Source organism: Aptenodytes patagonicus, chromosome 18 (genome assembly GCF_965638725.1).
Source record: "Aptenodytes patagonicus chromosome 18, bAptPat1.pri.cur, whole genome shotgun sequence".
Lineage (NCBI taxonomy): Eukaryota > Metazoa > Chordata > Aves > Sphenisciformes > Spheniscidae > Aptenodytes > Aptenodytes patagonicus.
In genome coordinates, this window is record NC_134966.1 from 10629782 (window position 1) to 10652877 (window position 23096).

Sequence of the window (23096 nt, forward strand, 5' to 3'; positions counted from 1 at the left end):
TGTTTGACTGTCAGCAAACAGCACGGCCCCAGACCATCTCTTGAAGGAAGATGATCGGAAGAGAACCAGATGGTCTATCTTTAGGAAGAAGACATAAGCAAGACCATGCAATTGTGGCCCCGGCGCAAGTCCAACAAGGCAAAGCTGACTCAAAGCTCCTGGAGTTCTTCCAGAAAGCTGTGGATGGCCCTTGCAGGGCACACCTGCCCCCTGCAACAAATGTCTGATGTAGTTTTAGAACAGAAAATAACTCTTTAAAATGCTTGCAAGTTAACACAACTGTTGCAAAGCATTGCTTCACCCTCTACTACAGGCTTCCTGCTTGAAAGGACAAGTTTTCTGAGTTTGAGAGGTTTGGAAAACATGCCTTTTTTTTTACTTTAATCTGCTAGTAACATGCTAATGTCCACAACCTATCTGTCCCACCAAGACTTAAGCCCTGTATTTCAACTCTATCGCCACAAACTCCTTCATCATCAATTATTTGTTGTCTGGAATAATTGAAGGGGCGATGCTGAAGCCTACCCAGGGGACCCACAACCCTGGAAACCTCCTCCCAGCCCTCTGGCTATGCAGGGGAGATTTTAAGACAGCCACAATGAGCTTGCGGGGACAGGACAGGAGAGCAGAGGCTGCCGCCTCCCCACAGACCTTCACCCCCAAGGACCTGCGTTCTCCAGCGGGTTGGACTTTGATCGTCTCCCTGCAGTAAAACAGCCAGCCGTGAATTTGCTAAAACGGCAACTAAGTGCTCCACAAAGAAAGGAAATAAGGTCACGATGGCAGATGAAATCCAACATTATCATTTCATACAAAGTGTGATGTAGCAATGTAATCTAAACTCTGAACTCTCTGAAAGATAAGAAAGAATGGAAGATAAAATTATTTTTATTGCAGCAATGCAGCAAATTAATAGACTGATAACAGAAGAAGTCTCCAGATTCAGGGACTTGGAGGCCGGTGCTGCTTAGCTTTGCACTGCCCAGCAGCCTGCACTGCCAACCCTTGGCGGGCAAACTGTGGCCAGCACAGTTCCGTAGGTACCTGGCAAGAGATTTGTACAGTGCCTGTACGACCCATTCACTGAGCTGTCAGTCAGGAGGAATATGAGGAATTTTCTTTGCAAATTAATACCTACATCTTTGCTACGGATCCAAGCAAGTGCCAGTGGAGCCGAGGCAAATGCAGCATGGCAAGGAAATCTGCACTAGCTGCAGGGCTTCAGCAGGCAATGTGTTCACGTCTCTCGATAAGCAGAGCCGAAAATAGTAGACAATAAAGAATTAATCCTCTCTATTGGTGGAATTTCTCAGGAACAGAGATGTTTTGATTCAAATTTCAGGCCTTTTATTCCTCTCTAAATCCCTCTGCTGCATAGTCTACCACAAAATGAAGTCTCTGAGATGTTATGCCTTACGGGAGAACGTATGGGGGGGATTTACTAACCAATTTATTTAGGCTCTGCTTGCGATCTCTTTTACCATGACCACACAGGGGTCTATGAGAAAGCAGCTCACGCCCAAGCAGGGCCGGCATCAGGACAGGGCTGGCTGCAGAAGGCAGCGATGGTGCGGCAGGAGTCAAGCCCCCGTCTCCCCCGAGGCAGTGAGCGGGGGATGCCTGAGCTCCGACGCTCCCTACACGCAGTCAGTCACCGAACAGGTTGTGCAGAGGAAAAGGAATGAGCACCACCTTCAGAATGGCAATAAATTATTTCCCTTGGGAACAAAGATGCAACCGTGACAAGATAAAGCGGTGGGGAAAACATAGCAGAAACATTCAATGCATTCTCTGCAATTACATCTACAGCTGCCAAGTTGCTTCTCATACTGTCACTACGGCAGCGGTGACGGCTTCGGTCTCAGCCTGACTTTCCACCCTCACCCAAGCCAACGGCAACACTCCCATTGATTTCTGCAGACACAGGGTTTTGCTGCGATGGCAAATATCATCATTTCTTCACCAGATCTGTGGACACAGACTCACATTCATGACACTTCCCTGGTGCAAAAGGGACCCATGTCCCTTTTAGATCTGTGCCAAGATCTTACATGCAACGAAGCTTCTTCCACTGCCTCACATGTGATTTCTGTTCTCTGCTCTTTACTGGCAAGTTTAAGCAGCTGTCCATCTGAGCACAGAAGCTCCAAGAAGCCCCAGGCAGAAAGGTGCACCGGGCCCGTGCGCAGCTGGAACAACCGGCGATGTCCCTACCGGGCTTCAGTCTCACGCCAAGAACATGTGGAAGGAGATTTGCCCTAGTTAACCATGGTAGGACCCACGACTCCAACATTTTTCATGCCACCCTGCACTCCATTTCTTCAGTTTCACTGCAGGAAACTTTTCAGTTACGACTTTCTGCATGTCCTGTACAATTGGTCGAGGGGAGTAAAAAAATGCTCATTTTGCCAATATGTGTTTAATTTTCCTCCAGTAAGGGCGATGTCAGCCACCCAGGTGCCCCCCTGACAGCATGTCCACCTCGCAGAGCGCCTGGAGACCGAGCGCTCGCTGTTGCTCCTCCCCATGGCCCTGCCCTTCCCCTTTGCACTTGCACACAACATGAGCCAAAAAAACAGATCCTCAGCTGGCGTAAGTCCCTGCTGGGACGACACCCGCCGCTCTCAGCAGGGACGTGGCCCTCTGCCACCCTTGCTCACGCTTTCCCCTTCACTCGGACAGGTACTCTCAGGTAACTCGAAACGCTACGTTTTTCCCTTTCAAGCCCATCCTCCCTTTAAATCGAATAGAAACCAAAGTGAAAAAATAAATAAACCGAGAAAATACACCAGGGAGGGATGGAAATTTGAGCCCATAGTGTTAAATTGCGCTAAATAACTGAAAATCAATGTTGTTCTTCCTTTTGATCAGGGCACAGCTGTACGTACTGCAGCACTCCAGGGATGCTTCCACTCATTCCACCAGACTGCTACATGCACTTACTTTTATTACTAGCAAGGGTCCGTTACTGACAGTAAAGGCAATATCCCTGAAAAGAGTAATGACTTTTTTTTTATAAAATAATAGATATAATTATAAGAGCAGTGCATTTCTTCTCTTACTCTATTACTTTCATAACTTTTCTAATATTCCTGCTGATGTCCAGGGGTTCCTGCCTTCAGATGAATGCTCAAAGGCACACCAATAGCTACAAGGAAATATCAGTTTAAAAAACTCCGAACAGCACTTCAGTTAAGACACCACGTTAGTAATCATCACTGCAGCCTCTCAGAACAACCGAAAAAGCAAACCGCAATTAAGACTGTTATGTACCATGAAAAGAAAAAATCTACAAACACAAGAAAACCCATGCCCTTTTTATAAAGCTGTCCCAACATGCTCTTCAGCCCCGCGTATCCCATCTGGAGCCGAGCTGAGGAACGCAGTGGCGATACACGATGATTTTGCCTCTGTTAAGGGAGAGGACCTGCTGCAGCCACCCTCGCTGGGGAGGACCCGGCCGCCCAGGACTGCAGACTTCTTGGCCACTCTTCCATGCAAGGTGGTGAATGGGACTGGCAGCAGATTGAAGTACGCCGACACCCTGCCCCAGGTGCGTTTTCCCTACACTGCCATAAGCTCTGCTAGTCTGGACCTAAGACACCGTGCTTCAGAAGAGCCGTGCCGGATGACTGGTGTCCCGGGATGCCCCTGCCCACTCATTCAGAGAGCAGGAATAAGCCCCGTCGGAGGAGTGCAGTGCATCCAGTCTGCCCCCATAATCTCTGGCGCTCCTGGCCGGCAGCTTCTCCAACAACTTCGATGGCAGCTGGGGACTGAATTCGGTCTCGTCCACAGCCTTGGCTGACACAGCAGAGCTGTAGGCATCTACTTTGGAAAGAGCTACAGCAGTACGTGTCACCTGCCCGACTCGCCGTGCTGCCTGGCTCAGGAGCAGGAGCCCACGCGGAGCAGCAATCGCTCCAACCGGGAGCAGGGCTACTGCCGCATCCTGGCTGAGCTTTCAGGAGTAGACGCTTGCTTGCGTACTGTCAGACAGAAACTTTCTGACAAATCGTTGACTCAGGAAAACAGCCTAATCCAATTAATAAATGTTTTGATTTTGCTTTGCCAGGTGGCAAAAGCAGAGGAGAAGCAATTCAATTCAAGTGGTCGCACCGGCACTCCTAAGTTTCTGCTTCGGATCCCACCATCTTCACCAGTGTTATTTATTACTTGGTTTGGAGCTGGGCTCAGGCATCGCAACTGAGACTGAGTCACCCCTTGAGAGATTCTGCACGCAGGGCTGGTGGGAGACTGGGTCTTAACACTCTTACTGAGGGAATGGATATTAGACAACAAATACCTTCATCCTGCTTTCACAAGTAAGGGATCAGACTGCTGGGAGACGAAGAGCCTTCGCCAGAGGAATTTTGTGGCACACAGGCATCAGAGCTGGATCTCCTAAATCCAGGTACAAACCTTCACAAGTGCAGATGGTACAGCCTGAACAGCCATTGCAGTCCAGAACCTAAAATATTGGCCATTACCTCACCGTCACAGAAATAAATGTCTCTAACGTCTGGATACAAACTGGAATTTTCCAATCAGCATCTGCATCTTCCAAATAAAATGAGAAAAACTGTCCATTAAATCAAATGGCAGTGAAGTGGGGATTCAGCCGCGGACATATTCAAGAAAGCTGACACAGGGACACAAAAATGCTCAGATCCGTTAATGTAATGATGCATTTGATGAGGAACACTTGGGGCATGTTAGCATGAAAAGTGCAAGGATAAGATCCTACAAGCCTGATATTTCAGCGCTATGGTTTGCTTGTGCCAAGTATAATCCAACCTATGATTTATAGCCACCACTCAGTGACAAATTCAAGAGACAAAGACCAGATGTCAGTTAACAGACAAAGAAGTTTTCAAAATCTATCTAACCTGGAAGCAGAAACTTAAAAGAGTTTGCCCCAGTTGTTAAAAGCCTCTCTTTTCTTCGTTACGCAACATCTGAAAAATCTTTTATTTGAAACAGGAGGTGTTAAAATTTTTATAGAGATGTTGCTGAATTCTTCTGCACAAGCAGCTTTTCCAAACAACCTCATCCATCAAAATGATTCTTTGCTGATAATTAGCCTCAGAAAAATGCACTTAATCAAAGTGACATCCATTACTTCTTGCTACTCTAAATAGGACTGTGGCTTCTGACGGCAATTTTCTGGAAAGTGTTCAGACTATTTAAATTAGGCAACAAATAAGCTCCTAATGGCACTTCTCTGAAATACAGTTTAATTTTATTTATAGGCTTTTTTTATACATGCCCCAACCCAGTTGTCAGCACTGTCCAAGAAAAGAGAATGCAGGAGATCAAAAACTGCCGTAGTCAGGACAGCAAGGATCAAAGGGATGCCACAGCTTGTGGTATAAAACAATATTTATCAATTCAGCAGGTGTGCTTTCTCAGCTGCCTTTAATCAGCAAATACCAGTACCACTTTAGAACAGCAGCCTTCCTTACAGAGCCCAGATTTGCAGCACCGGTGGGATGCTGCATTCGGCTCCTTCTCCCTTCCACCAGCACCCCTCGGCCTTGCTCCTACGCACACAGGTACCACTGCACAGAGGATTCCCATGACCGGAGGAGCCATGTGCCAAGCATGTGAAAGGGCAGCCAGGCACAAGCGGTATTCGTGCCCCCGGTTCTCCACCTTCTTTTTGTTACAGGCTCAACATCACAAACTCTGCCTTTACTGTTATATTCCAGTGGCTCTGAATACTTTCACGACAACAAAACATCAGTGAGATAAGAAATGCAATACTGCCATAAGAGAGCAGAACAGATCTCTTTTTCTCCCGGTACTGACATTGACAGAACCTTCCAAAAAGAGGGAAAGAAACTTCTGAACCAGGCAGGGCTTGTGCCAGACAACTGAGGCAACTGCAAGGTTCCCAAAGAGAACCTTCTCTCCCCAAAGGGTTCCCAAAGAGAACCTTCTCTCCCCAAAGGAGAAATTACCTCCCAGTCCCTATCAGTCAGATTTATGCCCTGAGACAGCAGTTTGTATCCTCTGGAAATTTAGAGCTGAATGACAGTTAATCCTGTTTCTATGACCTAAAGACCTGCCTTGCAAAAATGTCAATATTTAGTTGCACTGCACTGAAATACAGCTAAGCCCGAAGCCTTCCAGATGCCTCACGGCAGTGAGTTCCAAAGAGGAATAAGAAGGTGTTGGAAGGAGGACTTCCCTTTGACAACTCCAGATCTGCCTGTCATTAGGCTTTTCTCTCTCTCTTGCACAAATCCATTTACCTCCCCCATCCCTCTTCTAGTCGGTCTTTCACTATTTGCTTCCTGGGTGATTTATTACCATCCTCCACACAATATCCAAAGGATTATTTTAATTCTCGTGTCAATCCGTCTACCTGCCAAAGAGTAAGCCCTACTTAGTTAGACTGACTGTCCTTACCTTTCGCATTCTAAAAAGAAAGGTAAATTAGGAGCAGCCTATTTTACCTATTCCACCTCATATTCACTGATTAGTTCTTTCAGTTCCATGGGTTATCTGGACATGCTCTCTCCTCCTGCTATACCACAGCTCTCTAATTATCTACTTGCTCCAGCAAGCTCTCATCTCCTCAAGCTCCAGCATTACCTCATTCTCTTACCTCAGTCCAGTGTTGGTGTCTCCTCAGCATCCTCTGAGATGAGGGTGGATTAATACATCTCTAACAGAAGCGGTTCTAATTCCCCAGAAGCAGCGAAACCCGGATTCCCCTACGGCCTCCCATCCTTTTAGTCTTCTGCTGACCCCAGAAACCTCCTCGCTTTCATCAGCACGCTGCCATTCTAGGGGAGTTTTTCAAAAGCAGATATTTGAGACGCTAATGTTTCTAGCGTTGCTTTTCTAAATAAATGAGATATTTAGTGCTATGGGTGTTTTCCTTCAGTGTTACATCTATAAGTCCAATGAGCTCTATTTTACCGTTCACAGTTCCCCATACTGTTTACATGGGGGAATTTTCCTCAGCACATTCCTGTCAGTGCTGTAACAAAGCACTTCAAAGCACATCTCTGAGCTGCTTAGGATTTATAAGCACAGCAAAGCCAAAAAGGCTTTCTGCTTTTCTTCCACTGGCCTAAATCAGCTGCTTATTCAGTTGGTTTGGAACAGACTAATCTACCAGTCATAATTACTCCAGTGAGCTTGCTTCATCTGTAAGGTCCCAGTATCATTAACGACTTGGACTGAAACTGAGGCCTAACAGCAACATTTCCAAAAGCCTACGGCACTGGCTCACCTCAACTCCCAGTGAAGTAAAGAGGACTACGTGTGAATAGCAAATGTGTGCTCATAGATTTGCATTCCTAAACACACTGTGAAGTTTTCAGTATTTTCTAGATGAAGGGGAAAGTCAAACAACTAAAGATAGCAGCACATAAAGCCAGTGAAACACAGGTATCTTGAGAAACAAGGCTACTGAATTTAACAAAATAATCCGGAGTATCTCCACACTAAAATTAAAGGATATACTGAATCAGAAACACTCAAATCTAGATTAAAATGAAGGTTAAGGGGTATACCAGTGAAACGCAGAAAAAACACAATCTGCAATTGCCACCTTCTGTATTTCAGATCCATTCAAATACTTAAATATGAAAACTATTAAAATTCTCAACTTCAAACGTATCCAAATGAGCCATATCATAACCATTCTGAAATCCAGACATTTTCTGCAGCAGGAATTTCCTATCAACCTCTCACCTTATGCCATAAAACTATATTAATATTTAAGTGCCTGTTAAGGAAATCTGGGCTTTAAAATCTTGAGGATCACAGACTCATTTTCAAGACAGAGCAATTCTTACACAGCTATAAAAGTTAGGAACACTTATTTAGAACATTTGTAAATTCCACATTCTCAAAGTCAAATTCACTTTTTTTTTTTTGCATGACACTTGTAGACGTTAAAAAAAAATGAAATTACCTTTTAACCCAGATGCATGAAAGCCTTGATGCAGGTGTACCAAATACACAGCAGCTAGCCAAAGGCTAATTCACCAGCGATTGAAGGGTTTATTTCAACAAGAGTTACATCTCTCTCTGTTTACCTCATGCAATTAATTGGTGGGAAAAGATGACGATCTTACTGACTCCCCATTAGCACGGTAGCTCCTTGATTTTTATGAGATGAAGGGAGGGTTGTTTTTGTTCCTCTTCATTTAACTGCTCTGCTTATGGAATTCACTTGCCACTCATGACATTCCTCCTTCTGCTTTAGCTCACTCAACCTGGTGTTAAATCCCTGCCAGCCAGCCAGGAACAGCAGGCTTGGTGCTCAACCCATAAAGGCCATTTCTCTAGACAGCCCAAAAAAGGGAGAGTTGTGCCACATCCACAGCAGCTCTTCAGAGTTACTCTGCTCCCATCAGCACCCCCTGCTGCAAAGACAGCCTCTGAGAACAGCCTGGATGAGCCTTACCTCCTAAATAAAGGTATGCGCTCAGCCCAAACTCTTGCATGTGGCTTCACAGGGAGTTTCACCAGCCCCTCACCTCACCAGCTGTAACCCGTGCATCTCCCCGACAGTGGTCCCTTTTCCTCCTTGACAAACCCTGACGGGACTCCCAGACACAGCAAGCTGCCCAGCATACCCGCACATCTCAATGTCTGCTGGCCCAGCATACCCACAACTCCCAACGCCCGGCAGCTCCGGCACGTCCACCGGCCCTGGAACACGCACACTATCCTGCTGCCTAACTGTCCGAGGCATACCCACACGCATCCCCGCGGCCTCCATCCCCAGCATACCCACACGCATCCCCGCGGCCTCCATCCCCAGCATACCCACACGCATCCCCGCGGCCTCCATCCCCAGCATACCCACACGCATCCCCACGGCCTCCATCCCCAGCATACCCACACGCATCCCCGCGGCCTCCATCCCCAGCATACCCACACGCACCCCCGCGGCCTCCATCCCCAGCATACCCACACGCATCCCCACGGCCTCCATCCCCAGCATACCCACACGCATCCCCACGGCCTCCATCCCCAGCATACCCACACGCACCCCCGCGGCCTCCATCCCCAGCATACCCACACGCATCCCCACGGCCTCCATCCCCAGCATACCCACACGCATCCCCACGGCCTCCATCCCCAGCATACCCACACGCATCCCCGCGGCCTCCATCCCCAGCATACCCACACGCATCCCCACGGCCTCCATCCCCAGCATACCCACACGCATCCCCACGGCCTCCATCCCCAGCATACCCACACGCATCCCCACGGCCTCCATCCCCAGCATACCCACACGCATCCCCACGGCCTCCATCCCCAGCATACCCACACGCATCCCCGTGGCCGCCATCCCCAGCATACCCACACGCACCCCCGCGGCCTCCATCCCCAGCATACCCACACGCATCCCCGCGGCCTCCATCCCCAGCATACCCACACGCATCCCCACGGCCTCCATCCCCAGCATACCCACACGCATCCCCACGGCCTCCATCCCCAGCATACCCACACGCATCCCCACGGCCTCCATCCCCAGCATACCCACACGCACCCCAGTGCCCCCTCGCCCGGGCATGACCACCGGTTCCTGCCAACACACCCCGGTGCCCGCGGACTCCGGCATCCTCCCGCAGCCCGACGCCCGCCAGCCGCCGCGGACCCGTACCCACCCCCGCCCGCCGAGGCCGCCGCGAGGGGAACCGGCCGTCAGCACCGCGGAGAGCTCCGCGCCCCGCGGGGGATCAGCACCGCGGAGAGCTCCGCGCCCTCCCTCCACACACACCCCCCCCTCCGGCCGCGGGTGTCCCACGCGGAGGGGGGGTGCGCGGGTGTCCCAAGCATGTGTCCCCAGGCCCAGGTATGTGTCCCCATCCCCGGGGAACGTGCGTCCCCAGGTACGTGTCTCCCTCCCCTAACCCCCGTGCCCCCCCCCCCCCCCCCCCCGGTACGCCCCGAACCTGTCGTCGCTCTGGAAGGACTGGTCCCCCAGCAGCAGATCGCGGAAGCGGTACCGGGGCGGCAGGGGCAGCACCTCGGACTCCAGCTCCGTCATCTTCAGGGCGGCGATGTCCAGAATGACCCCACTCTTGCGGCTCCCGCCGCCGTCCCCGCCGCCGCAGCCGCCGGGCGACGAGAGCCTGCGGGAGAGAAGGGGGCAGCGGCAATGGGGGGGGGGGGGGGGCCTGCCCTGTCCTGCCCTGCCCTGCCCGCCCCCGCCCCGGCACCTCCTCCGGGGCCGGCCCCGCGCAACCCGCACCCCGGCACGCACCGCCCGGCGCTGCCCCGACCCGCCGCCCCCCTGCGCCGGGAGAGGCTGGCAGCCCGCCGGCTGCAATTACATTGCGGGGCAGGCGGCGGTGCCCCCCCTGCAGAGCGCTCCCCCCGGGGGCATGGGTGGCGAGGGGCTCTGCCGGCTTCAGGCGAGAGGCCGGCGGGGTGGGCGCGGCGTGGAGCCCGGTCCCCCCGAGCGCCCCGCAGCCCGCTGCGCAGGGCAGCGCCGTGCACAGGACATTGCTCCTCAGCAGGCAAACAACAGAGAGCAAGAGGAGCCAATGGAAAAGCCCAATCACCAGGAGGAAATAAAACCGCTCGCAAGATAGATCTACGGCTGACAACCAAACCCAGATCCACCCCCAGCCTCCCCCCGCAAAGAAAAGTAAGGATGGGAGGCAGGCAAGGCGATGGCTCCACAACCGTGCTGGAAGCAGAAGCACAACCTCCTCTCTGGACTGCCAGCCCTTAAATCATCCGAACAGCCCCAGTATTAAATGAGAAACCGCGAACACTGATGAGTCAGTCATCTGTCCAGCTGCCAAGTGTCGTGGCCGGGAGGATATAACACCCATCCCTTGGGGTGCTGATGTCTCTGATCAAGGGACGGGGGGATCGCAGTGCCTGGGAGAGACCCAAGGTGATTGCTCAGACGGAGAGCTGCGTGTGGCCAGCTACATGCAGTCTGCCCTGCCACACAGAAAAGGGATGAAACTCAACCGGCTCTCAAACGATCATTTCAGAGGGTTAAGAGCTTGTCTTTGCTCTCCTTTTTCAAACCACATTTACCAATCAAAACAGGGGTACTACACTGCTCCCCATGTCAGCTAGAGCTGCTAACTGTGACAGATCAGGGTCAAGCTGAAACTTCCCTCCACAAGGCAACAAAGCCATTCAATGCTGTAAAGGCAGCGTACAGACACACAAGGCAAGATCACAGGTCCTGATCCTTTGGGTTCTGGCTTCATCAGTGAAATCCATCTGTGCCATGAGAGTAACTCCAATTCCACAGACCCTTTGTAGAAAGTGGAAAGGAAAGGGAGAGATTAGAAGAGGAGACATGGCGCCTCTGCAGTAAGCTGATTCTTTGTCCCTCACATGTAACTTCGGAGTATGAGGCAAGCAAATAGCCGAAAGGCTCCAGTCAGATGTACTGCCGAGGGTCTCACCCAAAGCCTCTCCAACCCACTCCTACCACCTTCCCACAGCTTTGCCTCCAGTACATATTGCATAAGCTATATACAGGCAAAAGAGCTTCAAACAGCTGAATACCAAACTGGCAATAAGCAGACATCTAGGGTTTTTGCTGCTGGCTGCAGAGATGTAATCTGCGGCTCCTCAGACCGTCTTCTACCTTTAACAACTCAAACCCCTGCAAATAAGTTCCCAGCTGAGCAGCTTCCAAAGTCCTGATCAGCTGTTGTTCCCAAGTTTCTGGAAGAGCAACCAGCACGTGAAATTTCTGCTGAACACAGCCCCAGAAGACAACGCAGCTCATTCTCAGCACTTCAGATGATTTTCACTGATGTCATTTGCCACTTAATTCTATACCCCCAGAGCTTTTCAATTCCTTTTAGCTGCCATATGCACACTGCAGCCGAGGCTCTGCACCGAGTAACGCATCTGTGCAGGGCCTTGGGCATCAGGGAGGTTATTCTATGATACACATTGATCTAAAACTTGGTCTTTAAGAGAAATCAAGCTAAACTCCTGTCAACTCAAGGACTCCCTCTGGATCGACTGATAGAAGCACAGAAGTTAGCTGACCATCTCTAGCTCACATTGCAAAGGAGGATCTAACATTAATCTAATCACAAAAAAGCCACAATTAAGTCTTTCCTCTTAGAGCTTAACTATGATAAATTATGCCAAAAGCATACTTTCTCCAGGCCACCTCCGGCAAAGTTCTAGCCCAGCTAAGATTTCTTATTGCTGCGAGGTCAGGACAGCATCCTAAAACTGGACTTTCAGGGAGAAAAAAAAAAAAAAATTGAAAATCATCCATTCTCTTATTATAATGCATACTTTAAAGTGGGGAGCCAGGTGCCTAACTCCAAGTGTGGGCGATTATAATGGTGTTTGAAGGAGACTGTCACACACAGTAATCTCCATTGATTATTAAGTGCCTGTTTAAAGGAGCACGTTGTTTCCTTTCCCAGAGGAAAGGCCGAGTGCTACGGCTGCACAGCCGCAGACACACCGACTGCCATGTGGAAAGGGCACCTTTACACAGAGCTACCGCCCTGTCTTACACTCCCCACGGCTCCCACTGCCCGAGGTCCAGGCGGGCAGGCCCACCGTTATCCTGCACCCACTGGAAGCTAAGGACGCTCATATCTACACACAACCATCCTCTTCAAATGTCAAACACTTGTCTTTCGGGTTTTGGGTGTGTGGTTTTTTTTTTAAACTCCACATGATTCTTTTCAAACCCAATTAATCCATCCCTCTTGGCCTCAGATCATGTGTCAGATTCAGGAAACATAGCAAATATTTACCACTGTCCTTTATTAGTGTTAAGAAATTGTAGTAAAATCCAATTATATCAGTATCTCTGGAAACACAATTTCTGCTCTGTATTTGCATCTGAGTTTCTTCTCCCATCCGCAGTAGCAGCTACATTTTGAATACATTCTCTCTTATTCTGGCATTCAAAATCATTCAGAATTTTAAAATATGGCACATTTGTTTATTCCGGATGAAGGCTCAGTAAGACAAATATTGCATGCACCTATTTGATAAAGATGTCTTTATCAATTACACAGTGACTTTAAGATACGTTGCACATCAGTGTCTTCGAAAAAAGTGCTCCTGCACTGCACACAGATCTCCTGACATCGGCACAGAGAATTTGCAACCCTCCTCTCTGCCCAAACATAGGGAGTCTGAGCTATAGAAATGCCACAGCAACCTGGCTACTTCTTCAAAGCAGCAGTGGTATAAAATAAAAAATTCATGAACAAGCTTGTTTATTGCATAGTCTTCAAATACAACTGGGAAAAAAAAAAAATCCCAGAGTGGTTTATAGCTAAATACAGGACTGCAGCTTTATTTTTATCTTCTCTTTCCTTCTTTCCTCCAGAACCATGTACCACTAAAAATGCACGCTGTAATCAGCATATGGAAACCTCAACACTATTCCACTTTGTCACTACGACACTGTCTCTCCCCCAGCTTGGCCAGCTCCCCGGCAGTGATCGGCATGCTGCGAGGGGGACACCCTACTGCTCAGCCTCTTGGGAACACGGAAACTGGGATCAAGCCGAGTGTGATCCAAACCAGATCTCCCCGTTGATCTCTCCTACCATTAAACTGCAGCTAGACACAATCACCATCCCCGTTTAGCAAACACAGCTGCCCCTTGAAGCACGCTCCAGCAGGAGCCTCAGAGCTGCACCAACCTTGAGTTTCTTCAATAAGCTTTCTCATGCGTGGGCTGGTCGCAATCGCGTTCTTCCCTTGCTGTATTTCCACCTGGGGCACACAGTAAAGCTACGCTGCTGACAGCACCATCCCCTGAGACTGGAAATGCAGGCAGAAGACCAGTGACAGCCCACACATCTGCCTGTGCCGGCTGGGGCTGTGCCTGGCCACGGGGGCTCTGCAACACGCGCGCCCTGGGGAGCTCGTCAGAGGCTGTTCGGTTTCCCAGCACCCAAGAGGCAGCTTTGCCTCAGAGGAAACTCCACGGACTGGGAGCTTGTTGCAATGTATTTTAGGATTTTTGTTATTATTTTTACTATATATGTCAAAGAAGAGGAAGGACACAACCCAAGTTCCTCTTCTGCTTCCTTGCTCACTGCACACCACAGAAACCACTGAGCATCCTCCTGCTTCCCATCACGAACCAATCCCAAACCGCCCAGGGTCATTAACAGATCCCATAATCCTACGTTCTGGTACCCCCATGATGTAACTGCCCAAACCTGCCAGGCACCGTCAGGCGCTCCAAAGCTCTCAGTGACACCCCCTGCTCTGTCGGCACCAAAAATTATTGAAGACCCTCCCAGAATGCCCCTCCTCTCCTCCTCCTAGGGGCTAGGGTGCGCAAACAGAAGAAACAGCTGAACCTACATTTGGGGCAAATTCTTGCGTAACCTACAGTCTAAATCCCTCCTCTCCCACTACTCCACGCTGTGAAAGGAGCCAGAGGCATGAGGTCCTGCCGGCAGCTGTCTGTCCCAACTCCCTCCTTTCCCCAGGAGGATGTCCAGGGAGTCTGGAAGTGTAGCCAGAAAAGCAAGTACCTTGTGTGAAATCTCAACATCCCCTCCCCAGGCAAAGCCACTTTTCCTCAAGCTTCGGTACCCAGCACCTACTGCAACACCGCAGCCAGCTGCTGCTGTGCCTCCTGTCACCTCTACCGGGACAGGAGGGGAAGCCCTGGCTGAGAGCAACGGTGGAGCAAGAGTCAGACGCAGGGTCTGACCTTTCTCTTGCTGTTGGCAGAGACGTGGGCCTGCAGCACAACCTGTTGTTAGAGAGGCAAAGCCAGCCTGGCCGCCACCGTGGCTAGGCTAAACCCAGCCTTGTGGGCAGCAAACAGGCGCTGGTGGAGCGGGAGCCTCCAGCTGCTCTTTGCTGGCCCAGACCCATTGTAGGGCAACAGTGGCTAGATTGCACTCAAGGGACGGGACACTTCTCATAAGGGCTCTTGGAGCCAGGCTGCCCCAGGACAGCCAGGACGCTGCCATGTCCTCTCCCTCCCTGCCACGGTGTTTCACCAGCCATGGCTGCAGAGTCTGGCCCTGCATCCTTGGTCCATCGGTGAAAGCAAGCTCAGCCGCTGCCAGGCTCCGAGAGCCTCTCCAATGAACAAAGCCGTACAGGAAATTCTGCCCTTTCTTTTTCTATATTTATTAAAATATATACAATCATCTTCTATTTGCTTCTCCTCCCACAGCTCTTATGGTTACCGGGTTACAGTTCTTCCCCCCTCTCTTTTTGTTTTTTGCTTCTGAGTGACATCCCTGTGGGGTCTCCTAATGGCCCGAGTGTGTGGGGAGACGCATGCTCGGTCTCCAGAGCCGGGCTGGAAGACACCGCTCCCCTCCTGCACCGGTGACATGCGACTGCTGCAGGCATTGGCACCGCTCTCCTGGCAAGGAGGGGCAGCGAGCTGGCACGGCAGCACGACACAGCTCAGCCGGAGGAGAGGGCAAAGACCATGCAGGGAAGGAAAGCAGCAGATCTGCACACGCGTGAGCAAACACACGCGCAGGCTAGGTCCCACGACAGGCATGCCTCGCACCCTGGCTCGGCATCGCCCTTCCCCGGACACCAACCTCAGCAGCTTTCAGGACAGGATTTCCCAGCAGGGACGTCCCTGTGGAAGAGTTGGGGTGCTCATTTCAGGCACAGAGCCCCTTTCTCTGCCACCGCCTCAGCAGCGCGTGTTCCTTATCTCCCTGTGAGCACCAGATAACACCGCTGTCTGTTATGTCTCAGCTTGTCAGAGGAAGAGCCCCAGATTGTTACCCCACCATCCCCTCTCCCTCCCCAGAGGTCATACGGTGACTCATTGATGTCAACCATAGAGATCAGCAGTCCTGGAACCCAGGAGATGTGTCCAGAGCCACGGGAGGATCTTCTACGCCAAGGTGTGGCCTGAATGGCCTTCTGAGAGGGGCGATGCTGGGGAGGAGCACACGCACAGGCCAAGCAGAAGGGTTCTTTCCCCCCAAAATACAACATTAAAAACATCTCTTCCATTTTCTAAGCACAAGTCCCATGACCAAGTGATAAGTCACTGCAATCAGAATGACTCCCAACCTTAAAGATAATCAACAAGGAGCACAAATGCTGCCGGCCGCATGAGCAGAGCTTGCGTGGAACCACCATGTGAAAGGAGCATTTATTGCGGGCCATCCCACGGATCAAACCAGGGGGACAGGAATGATGAACTGATGAACTAATGAGCTTGCAAAGTGACTCTGTGGTCACGTACGAAAAAAGAGCTAAAGAGAGCTGTTCTACAGCCCCAGACACTAACGCCCCGAGCTTGATATAGAAAAGGGGAATCAGGGAAAGAGCCGAGGAGGGGTCTATTTCCTTTAATAAGATCATTTTCTCTACTTCACAAACACTTCTCTGTCCACAAGCATCTGCCTTCCATTTCATGTAATTGTTTTGTCAGCTTCTTGTTACTTGTACAGTGGACGTGGCTTTAATACTTTTCAATTCAAAGAGTTTAAAGTGCTCCAAGGGATGTGAACAGGCCCATAATGACATCCCAGTCACGATTTCCAGATACTCTGAGCAGCTTTGGCCCAAGTCATGCTTTGCTGGTACAACAGCTGCAGAACACAAACACACACACACACACACGCAATATATGAAGCGCTCAGGCTCCCAGATTAAACTCCTGCCTCCAAATTTGCACCTCCATGGACAGTTGGACTGTCCACATCGGGGGCTGCTGTTGCTCAAAACTTCCACAGAACTGCTGAGCCCTGTGACAAATCCATCCACTGCTTCGCTTTCAACGTGCGGAGGCAATTTAGCACCACAGGCCTCACGGAAAAATTAGCATTTTGTGTATTTCACGTTGAAAATGAACAGGAAGCGTGAGTCAGTGCAAAGCTCCACAAGCCTTCCCCCCGCTGGCAATGCTATTTTCTAGAAGATAAAAGTAGAAATTGTACCTTCCGGGTCCAGAGCCGTTTTTCTTATTAGACAACCCCGTATTAGCAATTCAGCCCCACGTCTCCCCATTCCCTTCTAGCCTGATGCACACATACACTTTGTACAACAGGGTAAAACTCAGGGAAGACAAAGCCCCGCTGAGAAGTCTTTTCACTCTTCTTTGATCCCAACAGCAGCACATCGAGCACGAGTGGCACAGGCAGGCAGAGTCCTCGACTCCTCCAGTCCCGACAGCTGGGAGGCCGGTGAAGCTATCCCTCGGTGTCCCTGCTGAGGGCGAGGGAGCCGGGAGGAGCGAGCCGCAGCCAGCCCCTTCCTCCTGCTTCATGGGGCAAGAGCATCCTGCAGGGAGGGCCCGGGCGGTGCTGGGGGTGTTTCCAACAGAGGCAATGGTAAACAAGTCACGCTGATGTCCCTGGTGACTGCAAAACCCTAAAGAACACCGGGAGAAAGGAGGGAAGGGAAGCACACCCTACACACCCTTGACGTGGTTCCTGGCGGGTGAGGGGACCAGCTGCCTCTCCTCAAGCCTGGGCTGGGGCTGCCGTGCCAGTGAAGCGAGACAGCGGCACAGGGACAGGTTTCATCTCTTGACATGCACCTTGTTCAGCCGCGCACTGACTTGATCCCAGTGCCTTCCTTGACCGCCCACCCCCAGCCCCTGCGCTCCCGCTCCCTGTTCCTCTGCCAGAGGCACAGGTATGGGCCACGGTGGGGAGGTGACAGAAGGGACACCCGCAGCCTTGGGAGCCCTTTCCGTATGTGCACCAAGTTTCCAGTTTAACCCTTGCTATTTTACTTTTGGCATTGCATGTCCCATCCTTCCCTTTTGCAGAGGTTTGTGAGGCAGCTGCAACCGTGTGGGACAAAGAACAGGCTGGAGACGGCAGGGAAGGGCTGATGGGGAGGGAGATGAGGAGCACAGGAGAAGGCATGCACCAAGGGCCACCCACAGCAACCCCAAACCCCCGTCCTTTAGCAAGAGTGCATTGCAGACATGCTGCAATTTGAAAAACATCCCCTGACTTCTGGCAGCAAACAGGCTTCAGCGTCTCTCAAAGAGCCTCCTGGAAGGAAAAGGCACTTACCTCCTCTTCTTTGCTTGGCAATATTAAGTAGTAGCAAAAGAAAAAGCTGAAGAAAGCACTTGCAGTGGCTAGCGCAGGGAACAGCCTGGGCTTTCCTAAGGCCACATCTCTGCTCCCCATCCCAACGCCCTTGGGCAGAGGTCTCCAAGGGTCTTGCTCCTGCAGCCGGGAGGGCTCCCGCCGCAGGAGGACCAGCAAGACCTCACTCGCTCGCCTTCCTCCAGAGGTGAAGACTCGACTCCCCACTGGAAGCAAACCACTTACACCAGCGATCTGCACCCAAGGACAGGACGGGCACAACACTCCGGCCAAGCTCTGCCTGCAGCCACCCATCCAGCCCGACCCTTCCCACCAGGGACAGGCTCAGGAGCACCCACAGCATCTCGGCTGTGAATAACCTCAGAAGGAGGGGCAAATCCAAAACACATTCAGCCTGCAGAGCCAAGGTCACTAACCCTGCTGGGAAATTCCTGACCCAGCAATCTCCAGGGCTATTTATGGATTAAACCATTAAACAATATCTTCCTTGTATGAGCTATATCCTGAGGAGCAGGTTTCCCAGAGCACCCAGCCCTTCTCCAGCAAGGACACGGCCCTTTTTTCCTTCTCATGGTGTTGGGTTTGCAAGGCAGCCTGGGACCACATGCAAGTTCATTTAAAAGCAGAATCATCCCCGATGCTCAAGAAATCAAGCAACAAGGACACACGCTGCTGGAAGTAAGAAATGATCCCTCACTGATGTTCCTTCACTGCGAGGCCCCATCAGTCCCACTGGGGATTTTGGAGGCTGTACACACCAGACTCCCCTGGGAAATCACCCAGCCTTTAATGACAGGGTGCTGTTGCACACAGGGATAACACCAGGCTCATGATTCATGCCAACCAACCACGAAAGATCTTAAACCTAAACAGATTATTAAACTCAAAAGAGAGCAATTCACTTGTCACAGCCTCCGGCTCTGTTCCTGGAGCCAATAGCCAACCCTCTACTATTACCTGCTTAAAAAGGGGAATATAATTCCTACTGACACTACAGCAGGTACCTCAGCCACTCCTCTGTTCACAGCCATTAGGTATCGCTTATCCCAGTGCAGCTACGCTCACCGCCCAGACTTACCCCTCGGCTGTCCCACGGGTCCCTGCTCCAGCAGCTGGCATCGTGAGGAAGGCCAGAAAGCTAAGTGGATCTTGGCCAGTTATAATTCTCCTACAGGGACCCTTCTTGGCCTCCAAAAATCCTAATGCTCCATCACAGTCTCGCTCCTGCCAGTGCACCCTTCCGCAGGCAGCGGCAGCTCTCCTTCCTCCAGCCCGGGGGACAGAAAAGCTCACCTCTAGCTAAAGCGAGGCTTAAAAGTCCTTTGCCCTCCTGCTGTTGCCCAATCCATTTTTTTCCTGGGGCTTCCCCTCCCACATGGAGCTTACCTGGGACCAGTGTCACCCACTCCACCTTCGGAACCAGCCAAAACCTTCCTCTTGGCAGATGACCGGCTGCAAGCAGGACAATACTATCTGTTCCCAGCTCTCACCAGGATGAGCAAGGAGATGCTCTCAAGGCAGAGCTCGTTACTCTCCAGAATCATTATTCACAGGAGTGTATCTGGTATCCCACAGCACACGATCCTGGTGGTGTCTCACTTCCCCCTCACCCCAAGCTGTCATACCCTCTACCACATTTGCCAGTGCCCAGCGTTTTCCAGGCTCACGTCAAAAAAAAAAAAAAAAAAAAAAAAAGGCTGCAAGATCAGGAAAGTGCTAATTCTTGCCAATGATCTGCTGGGAAAATTCTCCCTTCTGCACAGCCCCCAGCTGCTATAAGCAGCTAGGGATGAAGCATGGAGAAGAAACTTCTCCGCGCTCCAGACCCCTGCAGAACACTCCCTTCTATTGAAAGCAGAAAATAATAGAGAGACGTGGGAGGAGGAAGAGTCTTTTCACACTGTTCAAGGGTACAAAGACTTACAGAAATAAACCCCGAGAGGCAGGCTCGTCAACCCACCTGCCAGACCAGGATGCGATGGGACAAAGGGGGGGATGTCTCCCGGATTAGAAGACAGGAGACAAACAGAGGAGGAACACTGAAGCAAGCATTTTCTGTGGGGTCCCACAAGACTCTCTGCTATTCTGTGAATTCAGAAGTGATGGTGATGACTGCAAATTATCCATTACGGTCAAACCTAAAGCCGACTGTAAAGAGTTGCAGGAGGATAGTGCAGCACTGAGTGACCCGATGATAAAATGTCAGACGAAAATTAGCATCAACAAATGCCAACTAATCCAAAAGGAGGGAGGGGGGCAAATCACCTTCCTGCACAGGCATTAGAAGGTCTGCAAATTAGCACTCAGAAAAGAGCCCAAGTCACTGTAGATAATACAACAAAGCCAATAGCGGACTGTCAGTGGTGGTAAAAACCGAAAACGTTAGGAGAGGCTGTTATACTACAGCTAAACGCACCGTGGGGCCACACACAATTCTGGTCCCCCTCCTCAGAGATGATACGGCACAGAGAAGGGCAACGGCGATAACGACGGGGTTATAAAATCGTTTTGTTCATGGAGAGACTAAATAGATCAGGAGGAGTCCTTAGCCTGGTAAGAGACATGGTGAAAGGCAGGTGAAATCAGAGCGGACGACCAGGGACCAGGCACATCACAAGAGCTGTAGGAACCCAGGGAAATCACAGGGCAGCAGGCTCAAAGGAAAAGCAGCATGTTTTCACACACAGCAGCTGCATCAGAGAAGTCGCATCCTCTTGCGGAGACAGAAAGCACCAGTGGGTTCAAGAGGGACCAGGCAAATCCCAGGGGAGGCATCTATCCACGTCTTCTAAACACAACCGCTGGGTACAACCTCCAGGTCAGGATCCCGATCTGACAGGCTGCAGCAGTACAGCCCTGGGAAGGGTTGCTCGGTACCTGCTCTCTGTCCCTGTCGCCGGCCTCTGTCAAAGGACACCAGGCCAGAGGCACCTGTGTTCAGACCTAGTACGGCTCTTTGCCTGTTTTTATTCATAAGAAGGATGAATGAGATGCTCCACACTCCAGCACAGTTTGGCATGGATGCAAGAGAAACGGTAACGGGCTCCAAAACAAATTGTGTGCAGCACTTGGGAACCGGGCGTGGAGGTCAGGAAGAGGTCACTGATGGAGAATTGGGAGGATTCAAATAGATGCTGTAAATATTTTTGCAGAGCAGAAAGAGCCTTGAGCACAGGCAATGACCGACTTTGCTGTTCTCCAGTGAAGGGTGATATGTGGCCGTGCCAGAACCCAGTGGCAGTTTCTAAGGAGGACATTCAGCATGTTGGGGGTCCTTCCTTCAACGAAATAGCAGGGGCTTCCCGAAATCTCTTCCAACTGACCCAGGTGTGCTGGCGGGTGCTCTCCTGCAGCAGTTTTCACAGCACCACCTGCTGACAGCCCTGTCAAGCCCCGAATTTCAGACTCCTGCCAGAGCCGCATGCTTCCCTTTCCTAATCAGCTGAGGAAACCAAGAGCAGAATTCCTTATCTCTGCTACACAAACACTCTGAAAATACAGGGTGTTTGGCCCCGTAGTTTTATGGCTCCCTATTGCAATTTCTCCTGGAACAGCAAGGCCAAGATCCCCAGGGGCAGCCAGAGCAATAGTTGTTGCAATCCACAAGGCTTACTTTTTGGAAGCTGATAAATGTCTAAGCTAGTAATCCTGCCTGGAGGAACTCGTTATTCATTAGCTACAGAGTCTGGTTCAGTGCAAGCTCTGCCAAAGAAGCATCTTCCCATTCATTTCTAGAAAATGGAAAACTTAAGAGACAACAACAGGCTCTCAGCTGCAGGGACCATCCTTGTGCTAAACTGAGACAGTCCACCTGACACACCTGAAGTGCAGCAGGAGAAGCCATGGGAGAGCCATCCCGGGTCTGGATGAGAGTGTTCACACTGAGAATCACAAGAATCCAGTTAAATCAGTGCTTTTTTCTTTTTCTTTTTTTTTTTTTTTTTTGCATTCATATCCTTCATGGATTCAGATCAACTTTCCCAAGCTCTCTCATGGGAACACAGCCCTGGGAACTCACCGATCACCTCGGGTTCAGCGAGGACAGCAGGCAAACGCCTGGCTTGGGACTCAAACAGAGGCTTTGACCAGAGCAGCAGAAGGTGCCTATAGGTATTTTCTACCTTGCTGCCACTGCTCCAAATCTTGCCGTGATTTCTAGGGCCAGAAGGTACGATCTATCCTGGCTGCCCAGTCGGGTGGGATGGAGGACAGACCCCACCATAGCACAGCCCCTATCAAGCCAAGCCCTCTCTAGCTGGCACTCCGTAAGTACGTCCAGAGCTGCCATGCCAGCGGTGCTCACAGGTCTCTCTGGTTGCTGCCCTCCAGCCGCCAACCTCAGCTTCTCAAGCGCTTGCACGGGAGCAGCCGCTCCAGCTGGGACCCACCTTCCCTCCACGTCCTGCTCCCAAATCCATGGCAAGGTACCCAAACCCACCCCGCTCGGCACAGGACATCTACTGTTTGCTCCAAGTATAAACAGCAGCACTGAACCTAAGCAGAGCGGTGCAGTCTAGCAGACAGACAGATCTCCTGTAAGAGACATTAAAAACAGACATGAGAAAAGCCACGTACGTCTAAGGCAAAGACACGATCTTCATAAACAGCTCCTCCAGGTATCATAGTGCATGCCGCCTTCTTTCACCTTTTTCTTCTTAAATAAGCCATAGTAGCGGGAGGTAGCGGATGCAAAACCAAGTCTCCTCTCGCACGTCCCTGCTTCTCCCGCAGGCCCCCTTACTTGTGCAGGATATATTTGCATGAGTCCTTCCATATGGCCACTCATCCGTCACTGCTTAAGTGCCCTTACATGGGCAAGGCAGAGGAAGCAGAGCTGCTGGCCGGAGGAAACCTTGTATTCCCCTAAATAACAGACTAGCTCCTTGTATAAACATTTACCGATTTCCCACGGGGCAGGAAAGTAAAATTTAGGCTGTTTGTACCCTCTAGGTGCCAGAAATGTGTATTTGCTCTCCAAACATGATTTCAAGTGCTTTTACAGTTAACCCCTTGCTTCCCGACTGGAAGGGACTTTCAGGACCATTATCCCCTTATAAAGAGGGCCAGGAGAAAGCAGATAGA

At 50.9% G+C, this 23096-nt stretch overlaps 1 protein-coding gene across 5 annotated transcripts in view; it reads right to left on the reverse strand.

Moving 5' to 3' along the window:
• Positions 1-23096, reverse strand: part of KCNT1 (potassium sodium-activated channel subfamily T member 1) — a 90311-nt gene that overhangs the window by 64505 nt on the left and 2710 nt on the right. For 4 of the 5 annotated variants that reach the window (XM_076355328.1, XM_076355329.1, XM_076355330.1 and 1 more), the window contains exon 2: positions 9930-10109. In XM_076355328.1, coding sequence (XP_076211443.1) covers positions 9930-10109 — 180 coding nt within the window. Of the gene's footprint in view, positions 1-9929; positions 10110-10310; positions 10371-23096 lie in introns of those variants that run through there. The other variant, XM_076355331.1, reaches the window with a different exon arrangement.